Here is a 27,497-nt window from a genome sequence, read left to right on the forward strand (position 1 = left end):
CCTGGCTCACCTTGCCGAAGCTGCCTTTCCCCAGCACGGCCAGGAAGTTGAAGTCGGTGAGTTTGACAGAGTCCAGGTTGTTAGAGGGCAGATTAGACCTGCTGTCATCTGATGGAGCGATCACCTTCTTAGTACCAGGGCCCAGCTTGGCTTTCTATGTGTGGTGAGGAGAGGGGAACGGCGTGAGACACACACACCTGACGCACCCACACACACTGCTCTGCAGCCTTATGTAACACAATATAGAACACAATTCAAAATTATTAAAAAACTAAATGTTCATTTTGGAGGAGATGGAACACATAGACACAGAAGGTATAAAAAAGTAGATATGGAATTACAGTACTCGTGACTTTGTCATTATGTTAACCTATTATGGTAAAATAACTCATTTTTGTGAAGTTACAAGAAACCCTTCGGTCAAAATGTTGAAATTCATTTAAAGACATTTGAATGAATTACTGTCAAACCCCTTAGTGATAATGCATTGTCATTGGTCAATGTGCCATCCAATCAGTATGTCCACTACATGCTCTTACAAAGCTTCAAAGCTCGTCAAGTCATGCTTGGTTCAGAATCAGAGCGAGACGGTAAACTCTCTTGGCCTCGAACACACACATGCACTACACACACCCGTTTTCACACACTCTTGCGACCTCCATTTTCTCCGGAGGCATATTCCATCTGTTTTCCAGGCAGTGGGAACATGACAGTGTCACGACGGCCTGGGTGTCATCCTCATTCTTCACCCTTACTCACAGGTGTCAAATCTCTCTTTTGCACACACACCACACACGCACACTCAAGAGCCTGGGCTTAATCGAGCAGCTGGCACACTCATGCTAAACCTGGTCCACACTACAGCTCATCTTGTCTGTCTAGTACACTGGACAGGCTGGCAGCCACACACATTAAACTACACACAACAATAAAAGCAGCCCATTTGTGTAGAATATACGACAATCCAAATAAACTGACCCAAAGACATTTGATCCCATTGGAATCCGTCCAATAAATTGACACGTCACGTGTGTGAGGTTCTCTGTGTCAATCTACTGCTGTTTCCCCTTGGTGTTTATGGCTAGACGAGGTGCAACAAACTGGTCAGGCGGCTTTAGTTTGGTTAATGGCGTCTGCATACAAGTCCAGATCATTCCTAGCCCCTCACCTTCTTCACTTCATGTAGATCTGACAGGATTTGATAGCCATATGCAAAAGGTTATAGCTCCACCCTGCCCTCTGATAGGCTAGGTGAAGACTTTGCTATTTTGCTTACACCGTTCCACTCCTGGCATATTCAGACAGGCGTCTATGCTACAGCGGCTAGGGGTTGTTTAGTGGGCGGGGCCTAGAAATAGCTAGTAAGGTGTAGGCAGCACACTATTGGGCTATGCAGACCACAGCACACCTATAAGCGAAGCCAACGAGGAGAAGAGACTCGCAAAAGCGGCCTTACTTCCTCTCGGACGCACCTGAACTTGGTTGGATTTGTCCTTTGCCTGGCCCTGCAACCACAGCGGGGGAGAGGTGAACGGAGAACGGCTGACAGCTGAGACACAGCCATACTTTCAGAAGCACTACCATACAGACATGCTTTATGTCAGGAGCACAGTCGCTCATAACACTAACGCATTGACAACACAGATATTTTATGTCAGGAGCACAGTCGCTCATAACACAGACACATTTTATCTCAGGAGCACAGTCACTCATAACACTATGACAACACAGACACATTTTATCTCAGGAGCACAGTCGCTCATACTGGTTTTACAATGAAGTGCTATGGTGGCATCTAGTGGTAACTGGTGGAGACAACTTGACGGAAAACTCCAACTATAGCTTTCTTATTACGTTTCTTTGTCTCACGAACAAAAGACAAAACAAATGCATTTAGAATCATTTTGAGCTGATAGAGTTAGACTAAAGTGCCATTTCCTTTACAAGGGTTCAGGTATGACAAGGCAAATTCCTAAGCAAAAGTAAAAGACCACAAACTGACACTATGAAATTGAGGGTCTAAAACCATAAATCAGTAAGTCATAAATTATGCTTTTCATGATAACTCTATGTAATGATACAGAGAACATTCAAAAATAATTCAGACCCCTTGACTTTTTCCACATTTTGTTACGGTACAGCCTTATTCTAAAATACCCCATAATGATAAAGCAAAAACAGGTTTTTAGACATTTTTGCAAATGTCTCAGACCCTTTACCCAGTACTTTGTTGAAGCACCTTTGGCAGCGATTACAACCTCGCGTCTTCTTAAGTATGACGCTACAAGCTTGGCACACCTGTATTTGGGGAGATTCTCCCATTCTTCACTGCAGATCCTCTCAAGCTCTGTCAGGTTGGATGGGGAGTGTCGCTGCAAAGCTATTTTCAGGTCTTTCCAGAGATGTCCCCAAGTTCCTGCCGCTGAAAAACATCCCCACAGCATGATGCTGCCACCACCATGCTTCACCTTAGGGATGGTGCCAGGTTTCCTCCCGACGTGACGCTTGGCATTCAGGCCAGAGAGTTCCATCTTGGTTTCATCAGATCAGAATTTAGGTGACTTTTGGCAAACTCCAAGTGGGCTGTCATGTACCTTTTACTGAGGAGTGGCTTCCGCCTGGCCACTCTGCAGCACTCCACCAATCAGGCTTTTATGGTAGAGATGGGAGAACCTTCCAGAAGGCCAACCATCTCCACAGAGGATCTCTGTCAGAGTGACCATCGGGTTCTTGCTCACCTCCCTGACCAAGGCCCTTCTCTCCCAATTGCTCAGTTTGGCTGGGCGGCCAGCTCTAGGAGGAGTCTTGGTGATTCCAAACTTCTTCCATTTAAGAATAATGGAGGGCAGTGTTCTCAGGGACCTTCAATGCTGCAGAAATGTTTTGGTACCCTTCCCCAGATCTGTGCCTTGACACAATCTTGTCTCGGAGCTCTACGAACAATTCCTTCAACCTCATGTTTTGGTTTTTGCTCTGACATGCACTGTCAACTGTGGGACCTTATATAGACAGGTGTGTGCCTTTCCAAATCATGTCCAATCAATTGAATTTACCACAGGGGGACTCCAAACAACTTGTAGAAACATCCCAAAGATGATCAATGGAAACAGGATGCACCTGAGCTCAATTTCGAGTCTCATAGCAGAGGGTCTGAATACTTACGTAAATAAAGTTTGTGTTTTATTTGTAATAATTTTGCTAAAATGTCAAAAAACCTGTTGTTTCGCTTTGTCATTATGGGGTACTGTATGTAGATTGATGAGGAAAATAAGGCTGTAACGTAATAAAATGTGGAAAAAGGGAAGGCGTCTGAATACCTTCTGAATGCACTGTAAATTGTGCTGTATTCGATTCACTGCACCTACATGCAATGCATTTTAAAACCTGGCTTGATACTGCCCTCTTGTGGATAAGCGATGAACAACGTGATAGAATTCAACTCATCAAATCAAAGTTTATTGGTTGCGTACACAGTTTAGCAGATGTATTAGCGGGTTCAACGAAATGCTTGTGTTTATAAAGATATAGTAAAAGCCACGTTATGGCTCTATAAAATCAACACTGAACAAACGGAGACGGGCCTAACTAACTGTGCTGTCCATCTTTGTATTGACCTCTCATTGCTATAGGCACACAGCTTAACTTCCACCCCTGTACAGACCAAGCATCCAAAAATAACATATAGGCCACAAAGGAGGAAGATGAAAATATGACCAGATAGTGATGAAAGACAAATTAAAAAAGAGAAAAAGTTTGATGACAGACACAGGCAGACATCATAGACAGACAGAGCGACAACCAGACACCATACACAGACAGACTGAACGACAGACGTTATAATGTAGCCAGACAGACATAGACGGGAAACATTTACTAACAATCTCCTTCCAACCAGTTATAACCCAATGAGGAGTCCCCCCCCCACCCCATATCCCCACCCCCCTTTATTGACCACAGTATCCATGGACACCCCCTACACAGTTGAGGAAGGAATAGGAGGAGGGGGAGTTCCCATGTGGCTCAGTTGGCGCTTGCAACGCCAGGGTTGTGGGTTCGATTCCCACGGGGGACCAGAACAAAAAAAAGTATGAAAATGTATGAACTCACTACTGTAAGTATCTCTGGATAAGAGTGTCTGCTAAATGAATAATAAAGAAGAGGTGGACTGGTAGATGAGAAAAAAAGATAAGAGGGGGAGGGAGCGAGAAGAAGAATAACAGAGTGTGTCGTGTATGTGGGAGGTGGGTTGGCTGCAATGTCCCTGTAATGAACAGGCACTGACACATGCATCTATCGTCACTTCTGTCCTTGGGGTCTACAGAGGTTATTGCCTGTTTTCCTATTGGATGATACAATGAGGAAGTAGCCCTGTAGGACACTTGTATTTTCAGCATCTTGCATTTGTATACTATCCTATTTTATTGTGGAAGTAGCCTACCTGTACGTATATAGTTCCATAAACGCTATCTTTGTAGTGAATAATACTTATATAAAGAAAAGTAATATTAACTGTTATTGTAGGACCATTTTCAGTCACATTTCCCTTCCGGCTTGATAGCTTTACACTTGGTTTTCTCAACAAAATACAAGGCTATTTACAGCTCCAGACAATGATTTATGAGAGCAATTCCTGCTATCTGATGGCTCTTGTTCTTGTGCTAATTCCAACCCCACAATGAGAACAAATTGTTAGTAAACTGGATCTATTTGCAGTAGCCTTAAACCACGTACAAATGATCAGAGCAGAAGAGAGTGAGAAAGCGAGTGATTGGACACAAAGGAGGTAGATAAATAGAGGTAGACAAAAGAGGAACAGAGGCGAGGAAAGGAGACAGCGGAAGGGAGGAGGAGAGGAGCAGAGGAGAGGAGAGATACCTTTAGGAAGTGATAGTTAATTTGGCAATCCTGGAAGAGAGGGAGAGAGACGGGGAAAAGGGAGGAGAGAAACTCAGGCATTAGATTTGACAAGACAAAGGGTGGGCATCTGGAGGTCTCACAGAGCACAGATGAGAGGAGGGAGAGTTACGGTGAGGGAGAGGGATAAAAAGGAAGAGAGAGAGAAGGGCAGGCAGAGAGTGAGAGGGGGGAGGGAGACAGGGGAAGAGAAATAGGGAGAAACAGGAAGAGGGAGGAAGAGACATAGACAGAAAGAGAAAGAGAGGGAGAGCTATTTTCTTGGACTAAACTTGTCTCAGTCAGACAGACACAGTAGTTACTGTAAATAACAACAGGAAGTGACCTCAGCCCATTAACTCCTGACCTCTCGTACATACCAGCCAAAGCAAGAATGATCTTTTACAATTCACCTAAATTTGTGAAAGACATGGAAGAAATATTGCCTAATGCCAGACATACCAACCTTAAGATATCTTGTCAGTGGGCCACAGAAATAGACCAACTAGACAGGATTACAATTAAGTGCTACAGACAGGAACTTCTTGAGCCCTCACACTCTCTAGCTCACATTGCTTCATATGTCTAGCCTGGTAACCCATGGCAACCCAAGCACACACAGCACGTCGGAATACCAAAGGGTTGTTCGTTTGAAATAAATGAGGGGAAAAAAGCACAAACCAAAGAGTACTTGAATAAGAGAAATGCTGCAATTCAGTTAGCGTCCAAAAAATACCATCCTATTCCCTATCTAGTGCACTACTTTTGACCAGGGCCAATAGGGCTCTGTTCAATGGGCTCTGGTCAAAAGTAGTGCACTATGTAGGGAATAGGGTGCCATTTGGGACCTTCACACTGAATTGGCTCTCTTTAAGACATCAAAATGGCCGTGTAAATGAAGGACACACAAACAGGTATAGAGACATTTGTTTCCCTTGACGAGCACAAGTCTTCCCTTCTCCCTTTATCAACTTAGAAGTGTTCACAACAGACACTGCTTGTTTTTGACACAAGTTAGAAGCTTGTGTGTGTGTGTGTGTGTGTGTGTGTGTGTGTGTGTGTGTGTGTGTGTGTGTGTGTGTGTGTGTGTGTGTGTGTGTGTGTGTGTGTGTGTGTGTGTGTGTGTGTGTGTGAGTGAGTGTGTGTGTCATATGTGCAAAAAGTCATCAACATAAGGGAATTTCGTATATTTTTTTCCACCCAATTTAACAAAAATCCAATAACAGGGTGACAATTTTAGTTGATTTCATGTTTAATTCACGGTAGCTGACAACTCAACAAAATGTAAATAAAAAATAGACATTGAACTGATGTCTGTGCCCAGTGGGTATTGTATTGTGAAAGTGTGGACAGTTATTGTTGAATGACTCCCATCTCAAAAACGATCTATAAAGTCCTATTATACTGTGTGTGCAACAACTCTCCACAGGGTTTCAAACTATCTCCAACTAGAATAATGACTAGCTGTCTGTATTGTGAGGGTAGAGGACAGTTGTCTGTGTTATCAATAGGAGATGACATCCTGCTCTGTCTGTTGTGCTGTGGATGACGTGGGACGTGTATAACAGGTGGGAGTCAAAGAGAGAGAGCGAGAGATGGAGAGAGAGAGAAAGAGAGACAGAGAGAGTGCGTGTTTGTGTGAAAGAGATAGCGAGAGAGAACCTGACAGGTTCCTTATCACTGAGTACAGGAGTAGAGTGAGATGTGTTGTCTGCCTGGGGGAGTGTTTGTGTATTAGGGGAAAGGGGGTGGGGTCTGCCTAAAGGGTGTGTTAGTTTTGTGTGTGTTCTGACACATTGTAGCGGCACCCTGCCTCCGAACCACACTGAGTTAACACACGGGTCAATGGGGGGCATTGGTGTGTGTTTGGATGTGTGTGAGTCCATCTACATATCTATGTGTTAGTGTGAGGGAGGAGGGTAGCTGATAGTTGCTATGACGACTGCAAAACAGCAGTGTGCCGTTGCTATGACTCCCTCCACTCTAACCCCTCCATCCCTCCACTCTAACCGCTCTACTCTAACCCCTCCAACCCTCCACTCTAACCACTCCACTCTAACCCCTCCAACCCTCCACTCTAACCACTCCACTCTAACCCCTCCATCCCTCCACTCCAACCCCTCCATCCCTCCACTCTAACCCTCCACTCCAACCCCTCCAACCCTCCACTCCAACCCCTCCAACCCTCCACTCCAACCCCTCCAACCCTCCACTCCAACCCCTCCAACCCTCCACTCCAACCCCTCCAACCCTCCACTCCAACCCTCCACTCCAACCCCTCCAACCCTCCACCCCAACCCCTCCAACCCTCCACTCTAACCCCTCCACTCTAACCCCTCCATCCCTCCACTCTAACCCCTCCATCCCTCCACTCTAACCCCTCCAACCCTCCACTCTAACCCCTCCAACCCTCCACTCTAACCCCTCCAACCCTCCACTCTAACCCCTCCAACCCTCCACTCTAACCCTCCACTCCAACCCTCCACTCTAACCCCTCCAACCCTCCACTCTAACCCCTCCAACCCTCCACTCTAACCCCTCCAACCCTCCACTCCAGCCCCTCCAACCCTCCACTCCAGCCCCTCCAACCCTCCACTCTAACCACTCCACTCCAGCCCCTCCAACCCTCCACTCTAACCCCTCCATCCCTCCACTCCAACCCCTCCAACCCTCCACTCCAACCCCTCCAACCCTCCACTCCAACCCCTCCAACCCTCCACTCCAACCCCTCCAACCCTCCACTCCAGCCCCTCCAACCCTCCACTCCAGCCCCTCCAACCCTCCACTCCAGCCCCTCCAACCCTCCACTCTAACCACTCCACTCCAGCCCCTCCAATCCTCCACTCTAACCACTCCACTCTAACCCCTCCATCCCTCCACTCTAACCCCTCCATCCCTCCACTCTAACCCCTCCATCCCGCCACTCTAACCCCTCCATCCCGCCACTCTAACCCCTCCATCCCGCCACTCTAACCGCTCCATCCCGCCACTCTAACCGCTCCATCCCGCCACTCTAACCGCTCCATCCCGCCACTCTAACCGCTCCATCCCGCCACTCTAACCGCTCCATCCCGCCACTCCATCCCGCCACTCTAACCGCTCCATCCCGCCACTCTAACCGCTCCATCCCGCCACTCTAACCGCTCCATCCCGCCACTCTAACCGCTCCATCCCGCCACTAACCGCTCCCCTCTAACCCCTCCATCCCTCCACTCTGACCCCTCCATCCCTCCACTCTGACCCCTCCATCCCTCCACTCTGACCCCTCCATCCCTCCACTCTGACCCCTCCATCCCTCCACTCTGACCCCTCCATCCCTCCACTCTAACCCCTCCATCCCTCCACTCTAACCCCTCCATCCCTCCACTCTAACCCCTCCATCCCTCCACTCTAACCCCTCCATCCCTCCACTCTAACCCCTCCATCCCTCCACTCTAACCCCTCCATCCCTCCACTCTAACCCCTCCATCCCGCCACTCTAACCCCTCCATCCCGCCACTCTAACCCCTCCATCCCGCCACTCTAACCGCTCCATCCCGCCACTCTAACCGCTCCATCCCGCCACTCTAACCGCTCCATCCCGCCACTCTAACCGCTTCATCCCTCCACTCTAACCCCTCCATCCCTCCACTCTAACCCTCCATCCCTCCACTCTAACCCCTCCATCCCTCCACTCTAACCCCTCCATCCCTCCACTCTAACCCCTCCATCCCTCCACTCTAACCCCTCCATCCCGCCACTCTAACCGCTCCATCCCGCCACTCTAACCGCTCCATCCCGCCACTCTAACCGCTCCATCCCTCCACTCTAACCGCTTCATCCCTCCCCTCTAACCGCTTCATCCCTCCACTCTGACCCCTCCATCCCTCCACTCTGACCCCTCCATCCCTCCACTCTGACCCCTCCATCCCTCCACTCTGACCCCTCCATCCCTCCACTCTGACCCCTCCATCCCTCCACTCTGACCCCTCCATCCCTCCACTCTGACCCCTCCATCCCTCCACTCTGACCCCTCCACTCTAACCTCTCTAACAGTTCTAGAATGAAAATCTAATGCAGAGGTGGTTTGAGTAAAAAACTTTATTTTTATTTTTTAAACATACTCAATATACTTTAAAATGACTAAACCCAAATTTAATCTGGTTAGAAATAATAATGGACCTACATGTAAACAGTTTCTTGACTGTCCAGCTCGGTTATAATCACTAGTCAGTCAGGGAGTATTGAAAATTCAAAAAACGATAGAGAACTATTTTATGCACATTTTTACGGCAAGGAAATATATATATTTTTTAATCACTGTGGCCTTCGGGACCTCGTTAAAGACTGAATGCGGCCCCAAGGGCAAAATGAGTGACACCCCTGATCTACTGCCCATAAGACAAGTGGTAGATATATTTCCATCCATATCACTCAATAAATTACAGAGCTTTTGGAATAGAATGAAAATAAAAAACTAAAACTGATATTCTCAGGAGTGAAGGACGTCCAGCCCAAATCCATGTTTGTGCTGATGAACTGACAGCTTTACAGTGACACCAGTCTGAGTTACCACTGATTCTAAAACAGCGGTCAAAGGTCAAATCCTACCATATTCTATAAGCCTGTATCTACAAAGCTGGATAAACTAGTGTCTTGGAGGAAGAGAAAAAGACCACCCCACCTGTGAGCCACCCAGAGTAATTAACAACGAGGCAGCCTCTCATTGGGCGCCTCAGGCAGACGAGAAGCGCAACAGAGTTTTAATTAACAGCCCTGTTTCCATAGAGAATCCATGACCCTTTTATGTCCAGATGCTCCCGAACACACAATGCTTACGGTCTGGAGGGGGATGGTGGCCATTTTGAAATGCAAACATATTTGTCATGGAGAAGGGCCAAATTCAATTATGCCAGTTTAATGTGGTTGTGGAGTGGCTTTGGAAGAAGCTCAAGGACTTAATATGATTAGTTCACTTAGTCATGGTCACATGTAGATATAATAAACATTTAAAAAAAATACTTGTTACTGTATGAAACACTAGGATAAAACGGAAGTCATTCATACAAACTAACAGGCAAATGTGTAATAAAATCCCAGAATGTTCGATGAAAGCAGGATGGGCTACAATAACTAAAAGACATTGGGTTAATATGTTCCCCAGTCCTGTATCTGAGGCCTCACCTCAAACTTCTGTCTGAGCTCCTCGTTTCCGTCATCCTCCTCTGAGATGGGCACGTTGTAGTACTCGCCCTCCTCTTGGTTCAACATCTTGTACCTGAGAGAGAGAGAGAGCAAGAGAGAGAGAAAAATCATTTGTATTTCAATTATGACTGTTTACAAAAAACAACATTATAGATGTGAATCCAAGCACAGAGACCCAGCTTGCTATTTATAGTCCAGTAGATAAGTGTTAAAAGTAACAGAATGTTTCTAAGGGCCAGAATAAAAACATCCCAACAGCCTATAAAACTGAAGGGGGAAAAAAGAGAGATGTTCTACCCGGAGACAAAAAACTAGGTATAGAGCGGCCACTAGTTTACGTCTCTGCATTCCTCCCTCCCTTCCTGCATCACTTCATGCCTCTATCTCGCTCTACCTCCTGATTCATACCCACTTGGCCCAGACGCATAGTTCATTACAAAGCAATAGTCCCTTCGGCTCCAGTCCACTGGGCCAGAATTATCCTTGTGTTGGGCGGTGCTCATGAGACGCATCGCTATTTATGACCCACGGCCATTAGATGGCACCTCAAAGGGCACTGAGATGTGGAGATAAAGTTCACTGTTGCTGTTGTGATTAATGATCGGTTTGTACCAGACTGATATAGTGATGATGACAAACAATAACATGAAATGCAGGTAAGTTGAGAAGAAGGCACTTATTATCTTGATTTATCACTGCTCTTTCCGAATAGAAAATCGCAATAAAACATATCAGACTACAGCTCTTACTGCTTCCAACGGGAAACCAAGACAAATTAAATGAAGTATATGTTCATTAAGATCCCTTCTTCACTATTAACTTAACGACTGCTACTCTTCCTGTAGACTACATAAAACACAATAAAAACATTTTTTGACACAAATGCAATGCCCTCTGTAATTATTGGGACAGTGAAGCAGTGTTTCGTTTTTTGGCTCTATACTCCAAAAGTTTTGATTTGAAATTAAAACAATGATTATGAAGTTAAAGTGCAGACTGTCAGCTTTCACTTGAGGGTATTGTCATCGATATCGAGTGAACCGTTTAGAAATTACAGCACTTTTTGTACATAGTGCCCCCATTTTAGGGGAGCAAAAGTATTGGGACAAATTCTGAATGAATTGTCAATGTTGATGAGTGAGAAAGTTACACAAATATCATACCCCCAAACATGCTAACCTCTCACCATTACAATAACAGGGGAGGTTAGCATTTTATATCATACCCCCAAGACATGCTAACCTCTCATAATTACAATAACAGGGGAGGTTAGCATTTTATATCATACCCCCAAGACATGCTAACCTCTCATAATCACAATAACTGGGGAGGTTAGCATTTAATATCATAACCCCCAAGACATGCTAACCTCTCATAATCACAATAACTGGGGAGGTTAGCATGTCATATCATACCTCCAAGACATGCTAACCTCTCATAATCACAATAACTGGGGAGGTTAGCATTTTATGTCATACCAAGACATGCTAACCTCTCATAATCACAATAACTGGGGAGGTTAGCATTTCATATCATACCAAGACATGCTAACCTCTCATAATCACAATAACTGGGGAGGTTAGCATTTCATAACATACCCCCAAGACATGCTAACCTCTCATAATCACAATAACTGGGGAGGTTAGCATTTCATATCATACCCCCAAGACATGCTAACCTCTCATAATCACAATACCTGGGGAGGTTAGCATCTTTTTGGGGGTATGACATTTGTGCGTCTATCACTTTCTCAGTCATCATTATTCACGATACATTCAGGATTATCTGTAATCATGGTAGCATCCACATGAATGTAGAAGTGTTAAGAAACATATTCTATTCTTATTTATAATAAAAGTGACCCCAAAAGTACACAATACATTTTTTTTACCATTCATTTCTATTGGGCACAAAATAATCTGAAACACAACCAAAGCAAACAGCAAATGCATCCAACACAAGTGTCAAGTCACAAGCTCGATGTAGTCATTGCGTGCTATGAACATGGGACCAAATACGACATTTTTTTTAACTACTTTAATACACATGTGAATTTGTCCCAATACTTCTGCTCCCCTAAAATGGAGGTCCAAAAAGTGCTGTAATTTCTAAACGGTTCATCCGGTAAGGATGAAAACACCCTCAAATTAAAGCTGACAGACGGCACTTTAACCTCATAGTCATTGATTGATTTCAAATCAAAAGTTTTGAAGTAAAGAGCCAAAAGAAGAAATAATGCTTCACTGACCCAATAATTATGGCGGGCACTGTATATTCACTACCAGATAGAGAAACACTGCATTGGAATGTCATCTAATGTTGTACTTACCAGCCACACACAGGCGATTTGATCAGCTCTGACACGCCGAAGGACAGGGAGCCCATGAAGTCGTTCCTGGTGGTCCGGTCCCAGTCCCACACCTCTACAGACAGCCTGCGGTCCTTGTCTGTAGGCTTCAGCTTGCTGGAATAACACACAGACATATGTACAGGGTTAATGATAATGACTACATAACCCATAATACACAAACGTGAAAGGGACCTAACACTGTGCCCAGGGGTACACCTCAACTCACAATATGAAAGACTCATTCCAGGTGGGGTTGAGGTTGGCGCGGATGGTCTTGGTCTTCTTCTTGGTCTCATTCTTGGGGTCTGGGATGAGCTTGAGCTTGACGTAAGGGTCAGATGAGCCGTTGGGGTCCATGGGGATCAGATTTCGACCTTCGCCCACTGATGGAGAAACAACACAGGGGGAAAAGGTTGATTTTGAACTAATACATTGTACAGTGGTACAGGTGACATAACTGCTTGTTCAGTGGATTACTTTGAGAAAAGTTAATGTGTTCTTTATAAAGTTGCCTTGTAACACCATGATGGATTTAATAATGGGCATGGAAATTCAACAATCAGGGGACATTTTATAAAAAATACAGTGTGGGTATTGTTGTTACTATTTCAGTAGTACCAGCCTCCCTGTGGTCCTGTATTTAGCCATGTTCAGTAAACAGCGCCCAGACACGGACATTAGCACCCCATTAGCATTTCGGCTCCCAGAGCCATGGAGCACAGCCAACCACTTTACATTATGCAGGGCATCGCCACGGAGACCGACCCACTGAACGCCTGCCTGGCCAGGCAAGCCCTTAAGCCCAGGAGACAGCTTCTCATGTGGTCCTGTCAATCAAATGCTGGCCCTGACTGTTGATTATAATGCTAGATTGACCTTTGACATGGAACGAGAGCAGATAAGCTACGAGAGTAAAACTGCATAATGGATGCCATTTTGGCACTCTGTGTTGATAGGGTATAGTAGAGTTATAGACTAGAGTCTTTATTATCCCAGAGGGGCAAACCATTTTGCAGCACATAGTAAAAACAAAATGAACACATGACAATAAACACACACAAAAACGATATATACAGCAATATGTACACAGGAAGTAGACCTCTAAACCAGGCATGAATAGTGTCAGTCCATACCTAACAGTAGAGTACTACAGCTTATTGAGAAAGCGGATAGCAGCTGGCATGAAGGAGAGTTTTGACCTGTTAGTTCTACACTTAGAGTGCCTGTATCTTCGCTTTGAGGGAAGAATTTCAGCAAACAGGGGATGCTGGGAGTCCCAATCAATAAATATTAAAGAAAATGTAAGCTGTAGTAATTATATTAAGCTATAGTAGTTCTATTACCTAAATACATTTTAAACTATAAGTAATTATATTTCCCTCACAACACCAAACGTATTGAAAATTAATCCATATCGTATCAGCCATTGATAGTTCTATATACATAACAAAGGGGCTACATTCTTGCCTCTGGGATTGTCATATGAGAGAGAATTAAGTTACCAGACAATTCGATAAGCCATGTGCAAATAAGCTTTTAACTTGCTTCTGTCTGTTCTTCCCGCTTGCACCTGTGCTGGGGGATTTGGGGGGGGGGGGTTAATGTCGTTTGGATAGCGGGTGATGGAGTATGCCGTCAGAGGCGAGAGAGGGCTGGAGGGTTAGAACACTTCATTGGGAGAGAGGGGCTCTGTCCCAAATGTCTCCCTATGCTTTACATAGTGCACTACTTTAGACCAGAGCCATATAGGGAATAGGGGTGCCATTTGGGACTCAGAGCAGAAGCTATTCTTCCTGGGGTCCAAACAGGGCTAAAACGGTTACATCACAACAGCAGCCTACACCATAAATAAAACAATATATCATACCAGACATTGTGACATCACAATGCTGCCACCAAATGTCATCCCTGGTAGGACAATGCATATCAGAGGCGACGGATAACGACAAGCAGAAAAACATATTAGCAACCAGGCTAACTCGGACCTAACCGGCTAATCGAACTAGGCTGGAATAATGTGTTGAAGATAGCTAGGATGCTTCTCAAAACGGCAGTCTCAAATTGCACCCTATTCCCTTTACAGTGAACTACGTTTGACCAGAGCCCTATCGGCCCTAGTCAAAAGTAGTGCACTATATAGAGAATAGGGTGCCATTTGAGACAGCCCTAGAGTCATTCTAGCCTACAGTTGGCTAGGTAAGGAACCCCTCCGAAGCATGTGCTGTGTCATTATAGCATAATTCTTTGTCATGCAACACTGACAGAAGGTAAAATACGAAGATAGTGATGCGTCTTGATATCGGTTTCCAAAGTGTATAATGCATGTTCTAGGAATGAACTCCCACACCTACAAACATATGAGAATACATGAGTACCGCCCAGTTTTGTAAATACCAGTTCATTATTGCATACTGTATGAACATACAATGTACAGATATATTCAATAGGCTTAAGTTTATACTATTGTTTCATTGGTATAAATACAATACACAACATCTCCATATAGATCCTAGTATAATATACTAACATGTACAGGGTGACCAAAGACCATACACGTTACTACACACTATTTCTTAAAGGACCCGACTTTAACTGTCACAATACAAAAGGTTAGGTTTTGAATATTTAAAACGGTTCCAAATAAAGGGGTAGGCAAAGCGCTAGTAGCCAAGTGACCTTTGAATAATGGCCTTACGTTTTGATAGCGTGGGCGGGGAGACAACAGCATGATATTACCTGACTGGACTGTGGTGTGTGGACTATGTGTTTGTGTGTGTGTGTGTGTGTGTGTGTGTGTGTGTGTGTGTGTGTGTGTGTGTGTGTGTGTGTGTGTGTGTGTGTGTGTGTGAGCGTGTGTAGAACCAACTCCACCAAAATGTTAACTGCTTGTGTATAACCCATTGTCATGCAAGCCCAGAAAATAATATTGTTAACTCAAATTTGAACAAACCCTCTGCTCTCTTAAACAAACGCCATTTCCATTAGCAGCCAGTAGGAGGAACCCTCGACCCTCTAACAGAACGTCTGTCTGTCTGCGCTGCTTGCATCCGACTCTACTATCAGAACAGTTGTACCACATGCTACCTACCACCTGATGAGCTTCACACAATAGATGTAGACTTATTTGATGGCATTACAGTTGTTCTTGTATAATCTACAGTGTTGAATTGTAGCATACAGTACAGGTCAAAAGTTTTAAAACACCTACTCATTCAAGGGTTTTTCTTTATTTCTGACTATTTTCTACATTGTAGAATAATAGTGAAGACATCAAATCTATGAAATAACACATATGGAATCATGTAGTAACCAAAAAAGTGTTATATTTTATATTTGAGATTCTTCAAATAGCCACCCTTTGCCTTGACAGCTTTGCACACTCTTGGCATTCTCTCAACCAGCTTCACCAGGAATGCTTTTCCAACAGTCTTGAAGGAGTTCCCACATATGCTGAGCACTTGTTGGCTGCTTTTCCTTCACTCTGCGGTCCGACTCATCCAAAACATCTCAATTTGGTTGAGGTCTGGGGATTGTGGAGGCCAGGTCATCTGATGCAGCACTCCATCAATCTCCATCTTGGTAAAATAGCCCTTACACAGCCTGGAGATGCGATGGGTTATTGTCCTGTTGAAAAACAAATGATAGTCCCACTAAGCCCAAACCAGATTGGATGGCGTATCGCTGCAGAATGCTGTGGTAGCCATTCTGGTTAAGTGTGCCTTGAATTCTAAATAAATCACAGACAGTGTCACCAGCAAAGCACCCCCACACCATAACACCTCCTCCATGATTTACGGTGGGAAAAACCCATGTGGAGATCATCCGTTCACCCACACCACGTCTCACAAAGACATGGCGGTTGGAAACAAAAATGTACTATTTGGACCAGACTATGAGAGCCAGTTTCATCATAGTGCTTGATGGTTTTTGCGACTGCACTTGAAGAAACGTTCAAAGTTCTTGTTCTCTTTGCTAATTTGAGCTGTTCTTGCCATAATAAGGGCTTGATCTTTTACCAAATAGGACTATCTTCTGTATACCCCCCCACCTTGTCACAACACAACTGATTGGCTCAAACACATTAAGGCACACCTGTTAATTGAAATGCATTCCAGGTGACCACCTCATGAAGCTGGTTGAGAGAATCCCAAGAGTGTGCAAAGCTGTCATCAAGGCAAAGGGTGGCTATTTGAAGAATCTCAAACATAACATATATTTTGATTTGTTTAACACTTTTTTGGTTACTACATGATTCCATGTGTTATTTCATAGAATTGATGTCTTCACTATTATTAAACAATGTAGAAAATAGTAAAAATATATTAAAACCCTTGAATGAGTAGGTGTTCTAAAACTTTTGACCGGTAGTGTATGTGCATAAAAAGCCTTATTTTAGTGGACTGACACATTGGTTGCGCACCACACATCTCCGACAATTCCATCTCCTACAAGTACGAGAGTATCTCCTACAAGTGTGTGTGTGTGTGTGTGTGTGTGTGTGTGTGTGTGTGTGTGTCAGTGACTGAGTCCTCACTTGACACACTGGGACATGAAAGGGGGAGAGGCCTCAACACTGCCGTTACCTTGGATACCAGAGTCTCGAGGACAGTCTCCTTATAAAAAGCGCCTTGGATTGTAAAGAACAGGCACTTGTTACGTGATTAATGCGGACCGCGTCTGAGTGGGTTGCAGTATATTGAGTGATAGACGGAGGTAACAGAAGTAGTGAATCAGATAGAACGGTACTTCTCTTTTCAGACCCTTTTTCTCTCTCCGTACTTTGTTTGTACCAAATCAAATCATATTTCACACACACATACTTAGCAGATGTTATCGCGGTTGTTAACGAAACGCTCGTGTTCCTAGCGCCAACATTGCAGTGGTATCTAACAATAGACGACAATACACACAAATCGAAAAGTAAAAATGAAGAAATATAGACATTTTAGGACCAACGTTAGAAATGATATCTAAATGTTTCTAAAACTCTTCTTTGCAGGACTTTTCCCGACTATTCTGCAGTTGTCCATACGGCACATATCTTTGTCTATTGGTCCTAAACCCAATGGAACTGACACAAAGACAGTAGAATGTGAAGTCAAACGTAAAGAGCTCAGGGAGCGAGGCACCAATGTCAGAACGACTGGGCTGGATAACAGGGGATCACTTCAGCTTTTTGACACAAAGGTGTTTTCCTCAAACCATAAGAAGAGGGGCGGGTATGTTAGTCAGTCACCAAGTTAACAGCGGTGGGGGGGGGGGGGGGGGGGGGGGGGGGGGTCAAAGGGAGGGAGGGAAAGGGTATGAGTGTGTGAGTGTGTGTGTGAGGGGTGAGAGAGAGAAACCGAGATGGTTGTGCGTGTATACACTCACAGACACAAAAAGAGAGAGGGAGAGACAGAGAGACTGGGAAAGTGGTCCTCAGTAGAGAGCCAGGCAGCCGGGCCAGCCACAGAATACCAATGACATGGCTGCCTGTTGGAAGTCTCTCTTGGAAGTTCAGCTGCTCTGTTCTCTCTGTCGGGGAGCCCCGCTGAGGAATCAGGGTGTGTGTGTGTGTGTGTGTGTGTGTGTGTGTGTGTGTGTGTGTGTGTGTGTGTGTGTGTGTGTGTGTGTATGCATTTGACTGAGTGTGTGTGCTGCAGGTGAGAAAGTGTGCGTTTCTGTTGACATGCACATTTGTCTTTGCAGCAACAAACTACTATAAATATATAGTCTGGTGACTAAAAAGCACTTTCAATAGAGATTGTCCACTGAGCTTGCTTTTCAGTCCAGGACTAGGCTTAGTTTGTGTCCGGGAAACCACCCCCATGAAGTTTCTGGTTGCCCAGAGAGTTGACCCAACCATGCAGGTCAACTCTGGAGGGCTTTAAAATCCACATAGAGGTTCTCACTACACAAAGCATTCTCTCTTTTGAGGCTGAACTTCCCACCCTCCACCAACCCTCAATTCTTACATGTTAGGCCTCCTCTCCTCCTTTGGTAAACTACCTATAAATCTAGGAAGCCCTCGCCATACCCACTTCTCCCATGAGTTCCCCTCCTTGTCCTTTCCCACCACAAGTCCCTTCCCATGGCAGTCCCCCTCCATACCTCTTCCCATGGTAGTCTCCCTCCATACCTCTTCCCATGGTAGTCCCCCTCCATACCTCTTCCCATGGTAGTCCCCCTCCATACCTCTTCCCATGGTAGTCCCCCTCCATACCTCTTCCCATGGCAGTCCCCCTCCATACCTCTTCCCATGGCAGTCCCCCTCCATACCCCTTCCCATGGCAGTCCCCCTCCATACCCCTTCCCATGGCAGTCCCCCTCCATACCCCTTCCCATGGCAGTCCCCCTCCATACCCCTTCCCATGGCAGTCCCCCTCCATACCCCTTCCCATGGCAGTCCCCCTCCATACTTCTTCCCATGGCAGTCCCCCTCCATACCCCTTCCCATGGCAGTCCCCCTCCATACCCCTTCCCATGGCAGTCCCCCTCCATACCTCTTCCCATGGCAGTCCCCCTCCATACCTCTTCCCATGGCAGTCCCCCTCCATACCTCTTCCCATGGCAGTCCCCCTCCATACCCCTTCCCATGGCAGTCCCCCTCCATACCCCTTCCCATGGCAGTCCCCCTCCATACCCCTTCCCATGGCAGTCCCCCTCCATACCCCTTCCCATGGCAGTCCCCCTCCATACCCCTTCCCATGGCAGTCCCCCTCCATACTTCTTCCCATGGCAGTCCCCCTCCATACCTCTTCCCATGGCAGTCCCCCTCCATACCCCTTCCCATGGCAGTCCCCCTCCATACCTCTTCCCATGGCAGTCCCCCTCCATACCCCTTCCCATGGCAGTCCCCCTCCATACCCCTTCCCATGGCAGTCCCCCTCCATACCTCTTCCCATGGCAGTCCCCCTCCATACCTCTTCCCATGGCAGTCCCCCTCCATACCCCTTCCCATGGCAGTCCCCCTCCATACCTCTTCCCATGGTAGTCCCCCTCCATACCTCTTCCCATGGCAGTCCCCCTCCATACCTCTTCCCATGGCAGTCCCCCTCCATACCTCTTCCCATGGCAGTCCCCCTCCATACCCCTTCCCATGGCAGTCCCCCTCCATACTTCTTCCCATGGCAGTCCCCCTCCATACCCCTTCCCATGGCAGTCCCCCTCCATACCTCTTCCCATGGCAGTCCCCCTCCATACCCCTTCCCATGGCAGTCCCCCTCCATACCCCTTCCCATGGCAGTCCCCCTCCATACCTCTTCCCATGGCAGTCCCCCTCCATACCTCTTCCCATGGCAGTCCCCCTCCATACCCCTTCCCATGGCAGTCCCCCTCCATACCTCTTCCCATGGCAGTCCCCCTCCATACCTCTTCCCATGGCAGTCCCCCTCCATACCTCTTCCCATGGCAGTCCCCCTCCATACCCCTTCCCATGGCAGTCCCCCTCCATACCCCTTCCCATGGCAGTCCCCCTCCATACCCCTTCCCATGGCAGTCCCCCTCCATACCCCTTCCCATGGCAGTCCCCCTCCATACCTCTTCCCATGGCAGTCCCCCTCCATACCCCTTCCCATGGCAGTCCCCCTCCATACCTCTTCCCATGGCAGTCCCCCTCCATACCTCTTCCCATGGCAGTCCCCCTCCATACCCCTTCCCATGGCAGTCCCCCTCCATACCTCTTCCCATGGCAGTCCCCCTCCATACCTCTTCCCATGGCAGTCCCCCTCCATACCCCTTCCCATGGCAGTCCCCCTCCATACCCCTTCCCATGGCAGTCCCCCTCCATACCCCTTCCCATGGCAGTCCCCCTCCATACGCCTTCCCATGGCAGTCCCCCTCCATACCCCTTCCCATGGCAGTCCCCCTCCATACCTCTTCCCATGGCAGTCCCCCTCCATACGCCTTCCCATGGCAGTCCCCCTCCATACCTCTTCCCATGGCAGTCCCCCTCCATACCTCTTCCCATGGCAGTCCCCCTCCATACCCCTTCCCATGGCTGTCCCCCTCCATACCCCTTCCCATGGCAGTCCCCCTCCATACCCCTTCCCATGGCAGTCCCCCTCCATACCCCTTCCCATGGCAGTCCCCCTCCATACCCCTTCCCATGGCAATCCCCCTCCATACCTCTTCCCATGGCAGTCCCCCTCCATACCCCTTCCCATGGCAGTCCCCCTCCATACCTCTTCCCATGGCAGTCCCCCTCCATACCTCTTCCCATGGCAGTCCCCCTCCATACCCCTTCCCATGGCAGTCCCCCTCCATACCTCTTCCCATGGCAGTCCCCCTCCATACCCCTTCCCATGGCAGTCCCCCTCCATACCCCTTCCCATGGCAGTCCCCCTCCATACCCCTTCCCATGGCAGTCCCCCTCCATACCCCTTCCCATGGCAGTCCCCCTCCATACGCCTTCCCATGGCAGTCCCCCTCCATACCCCTTCCCATGGCAGTCCCCCTCCATACCTCTTCCCATGGCAGTCCCCCTCCATACCTCTTCCCATGGCAGTCCCCCTCCATACGCCTTCCCATGGCAGTCCCCCTCCATACCCCTTCCCATGGCAGTCCCCCTCCATACCCCTTCCCATGGCAGTCCCCCTCCATACCTCTTCCCATGGCAGTCCCCCTCCATACCCCTTCCCATGGCAGTCCCCCTCCATACCCCTTCCCATGGCAGTCCCCCTCCATACCTCTTCCCATGGCAGTCCCCCTCCATACCCCTTCCCATGGCAGTCCCCCTCCATACCTCTTCCCATGGCAGTCCCCCTCCATACCCCTTCCCATGGCAGTCCCCATCCATACCTCTTCCCATAGCAGTCCCCCTCCATACCTCTTCCCATGACAGTCCCTTAGGCATGGCCCCCATAGCATCGTACAGAGCACCACAAAGAGTGTTGTGCAGACCTCACTACCCTCTGGAGAGCCTTACGGTTGTGAGCGGAGCAGTTGCCGTACCAGGCAGTGATACAGCCCGACAGGATGCTCTCGATTGTGGATCTGTAAAAGTTTGTGAGTGTTTTTTGACAAGCCAAATTTCTTCAGCCTCCTGAGGTTGAAGAGGCGATGTTGCGCCTTCTTCACCACGCTGTCTGTGCGGCTGGACCATTTCAGTTTGTCCGTGATGTATACGCCGAGGAACTTAAAACTTTCCATCTTCTCCACTACTGTCCTGTCGATGTGGATGGGGGGGGGGGGGGGGGGGGTGCTCCCTCTGCTGTTTCCTCAAGTCCACGATCATCTCCTTAGTTTTGTTGACGTTGTGTGTGAGGTTACTTCCCTGACACCAGTGACCTCATTTGTGTCAGTAAATGTTAAGCATCACTGCCGTCAACATCGTCGTCACCGTCAATGTCGTCATGACCGTCATCTAGAGAATTCCTCATTTGCCTGTAGTGTGTTTCCGCGGTTATTACAGCTGATGACTCACAGACACCGCCTGCTATGGTGGCCTGCTAGGGTCATTACCAACAACAATGAAGTATTTAGTGGAGATGGAAAAAATTAGCATAAGGAAAAAACTGCTGGCCTCATGGAGGGAAATACTGTGCCAGTTTGAATACACATTGTAGACTATGTGGGAGTGGGCGGGGTAATGGAATGCAGGCAATGGTCGCATCCCAAATGGCCACCCTATTCCCTATACAGTACACTACTTTTGACCAGGGCCTATAGGGCTCTGGTCAAATGTAGTGCACTATGTAGGGAATAGGGTGCCATTTGGGAAGCGGACCTTGTTTCGGTTTCTCTTTGTTAACTAGAAAAGACCGCATCATGGATCCTGAGAGCAAGTGCTGTATAATACACGGCAAATCTGATTGACTGTAATGTGATTGACAGCTCATTAAAGGCCGCCGGCCAAGCTGGACAGAATTTCTTCAGCTTTCGTGACAGCAAAGAGAGGACTATTGAATGCAGACAATGGTTTTCCGTACGCAGGTGGAAGCAAAGACTTGGATATGGCATCGATAGCCAAGGGTGGTAGGCCAACATTCACCTTTGTGCAGTTCTAAAGCATCTTACAAAATGTGCTATTGACTAGACACAGAGGTAGAGCTAATACTCCCTAACTGGCAACACAATCTTCCGGCCTCTTGCCTAGTATTACTGCAGAGAAACTACCGAATGATGTCTGCCATGTAACATATTCTGAAGCCATGTCAACCACGTCGTCTACAGAGTCTGGAGACAGAGACAAGTGTACTCGTTCCTCTATATCACGTTATGAGTCAGAGATTCAAAAAAAGACCAGAGAGACAAAACACAGGAAAGCTGCTATCGTAAATAACGAGGTCACGAAAAGACAATTAGAACAACAGGATGATGAGGCCCAGTTCCATTATAATTTGAGGGACTGAAAGAGAGAAGGAACAGTGGGGATGAGGGATAAACGACATCCAAAAGAGAGAGAAGAAAAGGAGTGCAAAAAAAAAGAAAAGAGAGAGACAAAAAGCAAGATGGAGAGAGTCGGAAAGACAAAGGAAAGCAGGAGCTTGAAAGGTGTTTAACTAAGAAGAGGGAAGCAGAGACAGAACGAGCTCGGGGATGAGGGGGTTGTTCTAGATGAGGTTTTGCAGAGCCGAGCCATGAGTCAGAGCAATTACACTTCTCATCCTCACACACACACACACACACACACACACACACACACACACACACACACACTCCCATGACTAACAGGCCACAATTACACAGCAATCAAAATCAAACCAAATGTTATTTGTCACATGCTTGGTAAACAACAGGTGTAGACTAACAGTGAAATGCTTACTTACGGGCCCTTCCCAACAATGCACAGAGAGAAAAAAGAGAAACAGCAGAAACAAATGAAATGCTAAATAGGAAAAATAATAAGACAAGGAATAAATAAATACACAATGAGTAACGATAACTTGGCTATATACACGGGTTACCAGTACAGCATGCAGGCAGGCAGGCAGGCATCTGTATTCATGTTTTCATGGGTTTGTTTGTCTGACTGTGTGTACACATGAGTAACTGTCAGTCTCTGTGTGCATCATTCTGAGCCAACCAAACCTCACTCCCCTCTCCTACCATGTCCAGATTTACAAAACAGCAACAGAAACAATGTCACCCTGTCTTACATAACACCGGACTCAATGAACAAAGGCTGAGGCCCGAGACAAAACAACTGAACAACACACAGAAAGAGGGAGAGAATGGACTCTGTGTTTGAGGGAAGAACAGAAGGAGGAAGGCATATACCCCGAGGTTTGTCCTCAACCGGAACAAAACAAAGCTGGTTCTGTCCAGTTAGCTCCTTACGGCACCATTCCTGTCATAGCGATTTCACCCGTTTGGCAAAATCACCCCACTCTGTGTTCAATGTTTTGCCTTTCCTGCAAGCATTTCACCCTCACTGTTCTCTCCCAACTACCCCGCTCGATATCTTACTCTCTAGCTCTTTTCATCTCCCTCACTCATCCCTCTCCATTTGCCCCCTCTCTTTCTCTCATTCTCAGTCTCTCTCTCTCTCACTCTGTCTCTGTCTCTCACTCTGTCTCTGTCTCTCACTCTGTCTCTGTCTCTCACTCTGTCTCTGTCTCTCACTCTGTCTCTGTCTCTCACTCTGTCTCTGTCTCTCACTCTGTCTCTGTCTCTCACTCTGTCTCTGTCTCTCACTCTGTCTCTGTCTCTCACTCTGTCTCTGTCTCTCACTCAGTCTCTCACTCAGTCTCTCACTCAGTCTCTCACTCAGTCTCTGACTCAGTCTCTGACTCAGTCTCTGACTCAGTCTCTGACTCAGTCTCTGACTCAGTCTCTGACTCAGTCTCTCACTCAGTCTCTGACTCAGTCTCTCACTCAGTCTCTGACTCAGTCTCTGACTCAGTCTCTCACTCAGTCTCTCACTCAGTCTCTCACTCAGTCTCTCACTCAGTCTCTCACTCAGTCTCTCACTCAGTCTCTCACTCAGTCTCTCACTCAGTCTCTCACTCAGTCTCTCACTCAGTCTCTCACTCAGTCTCTGACTCAGTCTCTCACTCAGTCTCTGACTCAGTCTCTCACTCAGTCTCTGACTCAGTCTCTGACTCAGTCTCTGACTCTCACACTCAGTCTCTGACTCTCACACTCAGTCTCTGTCTCTCACACTCAGTCTCTGTCTCTCTCACTCAGTCTCTCTCACTCAGTCTCTCTCTCACTCAGTCTCTCTCTCACTCAGTCTCTCTCTCACTCAGTCTCTCTCTCACTCAGTCTCTCTCTCACTCAGTCTCTCTCTCACTCAGTCTCTCTCTCACTCAGTCTCTCTCTCACTCAGTCTCAGACTCAGTCTCTGACTCAGACTCAGACTCAGACTCAGACTCAGACTCAGACTCAGACTCAGACTCAGACTCTCACTCAGTCTCAGTCTCTCACTCAGTCTCTGTCTCTCACTCAGTCTCTGTCTCTCACTCAGTCTCTGTCTCTCACTCAGTCTCTGTCTCTCACTCAGTCTCTGTCTCTCACACTCAGTCTCTGTCTCTCACACTCAGTCTCTGTCTCTCACACTCAGTCTCTGTCTCTCACACTCAGTCTCTGTCTCTCACACTCAGTCTCTGTCTCTCACACTCAGTCTCTGTCTCTCACACTCAGTCTCTGTCTCTCACACTCAGTCTCTGTCTCTCACACTCAGTCTCTGTCTCTCACACTCAGTCTCTGTCTCTCACACTCAGTCTCTGTCTCTCACACTCAGTCTCTGTCTCTCACACTCAGTCTCTGTCTCTCACACTCAGTCTCTGTCTCTCACACTCAGTCTCTGTCTCTCACACTCAGTCTCTGTCTCTCACACTCAGTCTCTGTCTCTCACACTCAGTCTCTGTCTCTCACACTCAGTCTCTGTCTCTCACACTCAGTCTCTGTCTCTCACACTCAGTCTCTGTCTCTCACACTCAGTCTCTGTCTCTCACACTCAGTCTCTGTCTCTCACACTCAGTCTCTGTCTCTCACACTCAGTCTCTGTCTCTCACACTCAGTCTCTGTCTCTCACACTCAGTCTCTGTCTCTCACACTCAGTCTCTGTCTCTCACACTCAGTCTCTGTCTCTCACACTCAGTCTCTGTCTCTCACACTCAGTCTCTGTCTCTCACACTCAGTCTCTGTCTCTCACACTCAGTCTCTGTCTCTCACACTCAGTCTCTGTCTCTCACACTCAGTCTCTGTCTCTCACACTCAGTCTCTGTCTCTCACACTCAGTCTCTGTCTCTCACACTCAGTCTCTGTCTCTCACACTCAGTCTCTGTCTCTCACACTCAGTCTCTGTCTCTCACACTCAGTCTCTGTCTCTCACACTCAGTCTCTGTCTCTCACACTCAGTCTCTGTCTCTCACACTCAGTCTCTGTCTCTCACACTCAGTCTCTGTCTCTCACACTCAGTCTCTGTCTCTCACACTCAGTCTCTGTCTCTCACACTCAGTCTCTGTCTCTCACACTCAGTCTCTGTCTCTCACACTCAGTCTCTGTCTCTCACACTCAGTCTCTGTCTCTCACACTCAGTCTCTGTCTCTCACACTCAGTCTCTGTCTCTCACACTCAGTCTCTGTCTCTCACACTCAGTCTCTGTCTCTCACACTCAGTCTCTGTCTCTCACACTCAGTCTCTGTCTCTCACACTCAGTCTCTGTCTCTCACACTCAGTCTCTGTCTCTCACACTCAGTCTCTGTCTCTCACACTCAGTCTCTGTCTCTCACACTCAGTCTCTGTCTCTCACACTCAGTCTCTGTCTCTCACACTCAGTCTCTGTCTCTCACACTCAGTCTCTGTCTCTCACACTCAGTCTCTGTCTCTCACACTCAGTCTCTGTCTCTCACACTCAGTCTCTGTCTCTCACACTCAGTCTCTGTCTCTCACACTCAGTCTCTGTCTCTCACACTCAGTCTCTGTCTCTCACACTCAGTCTCTGTCTCTCACACTCAGTCTCTGTCTCTCACACTCAGTCTCTGTCTCTCACACTCAGTCTCTGTCTCTCACACTCAGTCTCTGTCTCTCACACTCAGTCTCTGTCTCTCACACTCAGTCTCTGTCTCTCACACTCAGTCTCTGTCTCTCACACTCAGTCTCTGTCTCTCACACTCAGTCTCTGTCTCTCACACTCAGTCTCTGTCTCTCACACTCAGTCTCTGTCTCTCACACTCAGTCTCTGTCTCTCACACTCAGTCTCTGTCTCTCACACTCAGTCTCTGTCTCTCACACTCAGTCTCTGTCTCTCACACTCAGTCTCTGTCTCTCACACTCAGTCTCTGTCTCTCACACTCAGTCTCTGTCTCTCACACTCAGTCTCTGTCTCTCACACTCAGTCTCTGTCTCTCACACTCAGTCTCTGTCTCTCACACTCAGTCTCTGTCTCTCTCACTCACTCAGTCTCTGTCTCTCTCACTCACTCAGTCTCTGTCTCTCTCACTCACTCAGTCTCTGTCTCTCTCACTCACTCAGTCTCTGTCTCTCTCACTCACTCACTCAGTCTCTGTCTCTCTCTCTCACTCACTCAGTCTCTGTCTCTCTCACTCACTCAGTCTCTGTCTCTCTCACTCACTCAGTCTCTGTCTCTCTCACTCACTCAGTCTCTGTCTCTCTCACTCACTCAGTCTCTGTCTCTCTCACTCACTCAGTCTCTGTCTCTCTCACTCACTCAGTCTCTGTCTCTCTCACTCACTCAGTCTCTGTCTCTCTCACTCACTCAGTCTCTGTCTCTCTCACTCACTCAGTCTCTGTCTCTCTCACTCACTCAGTCTCTGTCTCTCTCACTCACTCAGTCTCTGTCTCTCTCACTCACTCAGTCTCTGTCTCTCTCACTCACTCAGTCTCTCTCTCACTCACTCAGTCTCTCTCTCACTCACTCAGTCTCTCTCTCACTCACTCAGTCTCTCTCTCACTCACTCAGTCTCTCTCTCACTCACTCAGTCTCTCTCTCACTCACTCAGTCTCTCTCTCACTCACTCAGTCTCTCTCTCACTCACTCAGTCTCTCTCTCACTCACTCAGTCTCTCTCTCACTCACTCAGTCTCTCTCTCACTCACTCAGTCGCTCTCTCACTCACTCAGTCGCTCACTCACTCAGTCGCTCTCTCACTCAGTCGCTCTCTCACTCAGTCGCTCTCTCA

At 47.4% G+C, this 27,497-nt stretch overlaps 1 protein-coding gene across 1 annotated transcript in view; it reads right to left on the minus strand.

Moving 5' to 3' along the window:
* The window catches only part of LOC120065642 (protein kinase C alpha type), a 218,668-nt gene that overhangs the window by 45,281 nt on the left and 145,890 nt on the right, over positions 1 to 27,497 (minus strand). Inside the window, exons 6-9 of the mRNA XM_039016710.1 lie at positions 12,654 to 12,810; positions 12,407 to 12,541; positions 10,057 to 10,150; positions 11 to 154 (exon numbers count right to left, since the gene is read on the minus strand). Coding sequence (XP_038872638.1) covers positions 11 to 154; positions 10,057 to 10,150; positions 12,407 to 12,541; positions 12,654 to 12,810 — 530 coding nt within the window. The remainder of the gene's footprint in view (positions 1 to 10; positions 155 to 10,056; positions 10,151 to 12,406; positions 12,542 to 12,653; positions 12,811 to 27,497) is intronic.

This window comes from Salvelinus namaycush, chromosome 2 (genome assembly GCF_016432855.1).
Source record: "Salvelinus namaycush isolate Seneca chromosome 2, SaNama_1.0, whole genome shotgun sequence".
Lineage (NCBI taxonomy): Eukaryota > Metazoa > Chordata > Actinopteri > Salmoniformes > Salmonidae > Salvelinus > Salvelinus namaycush.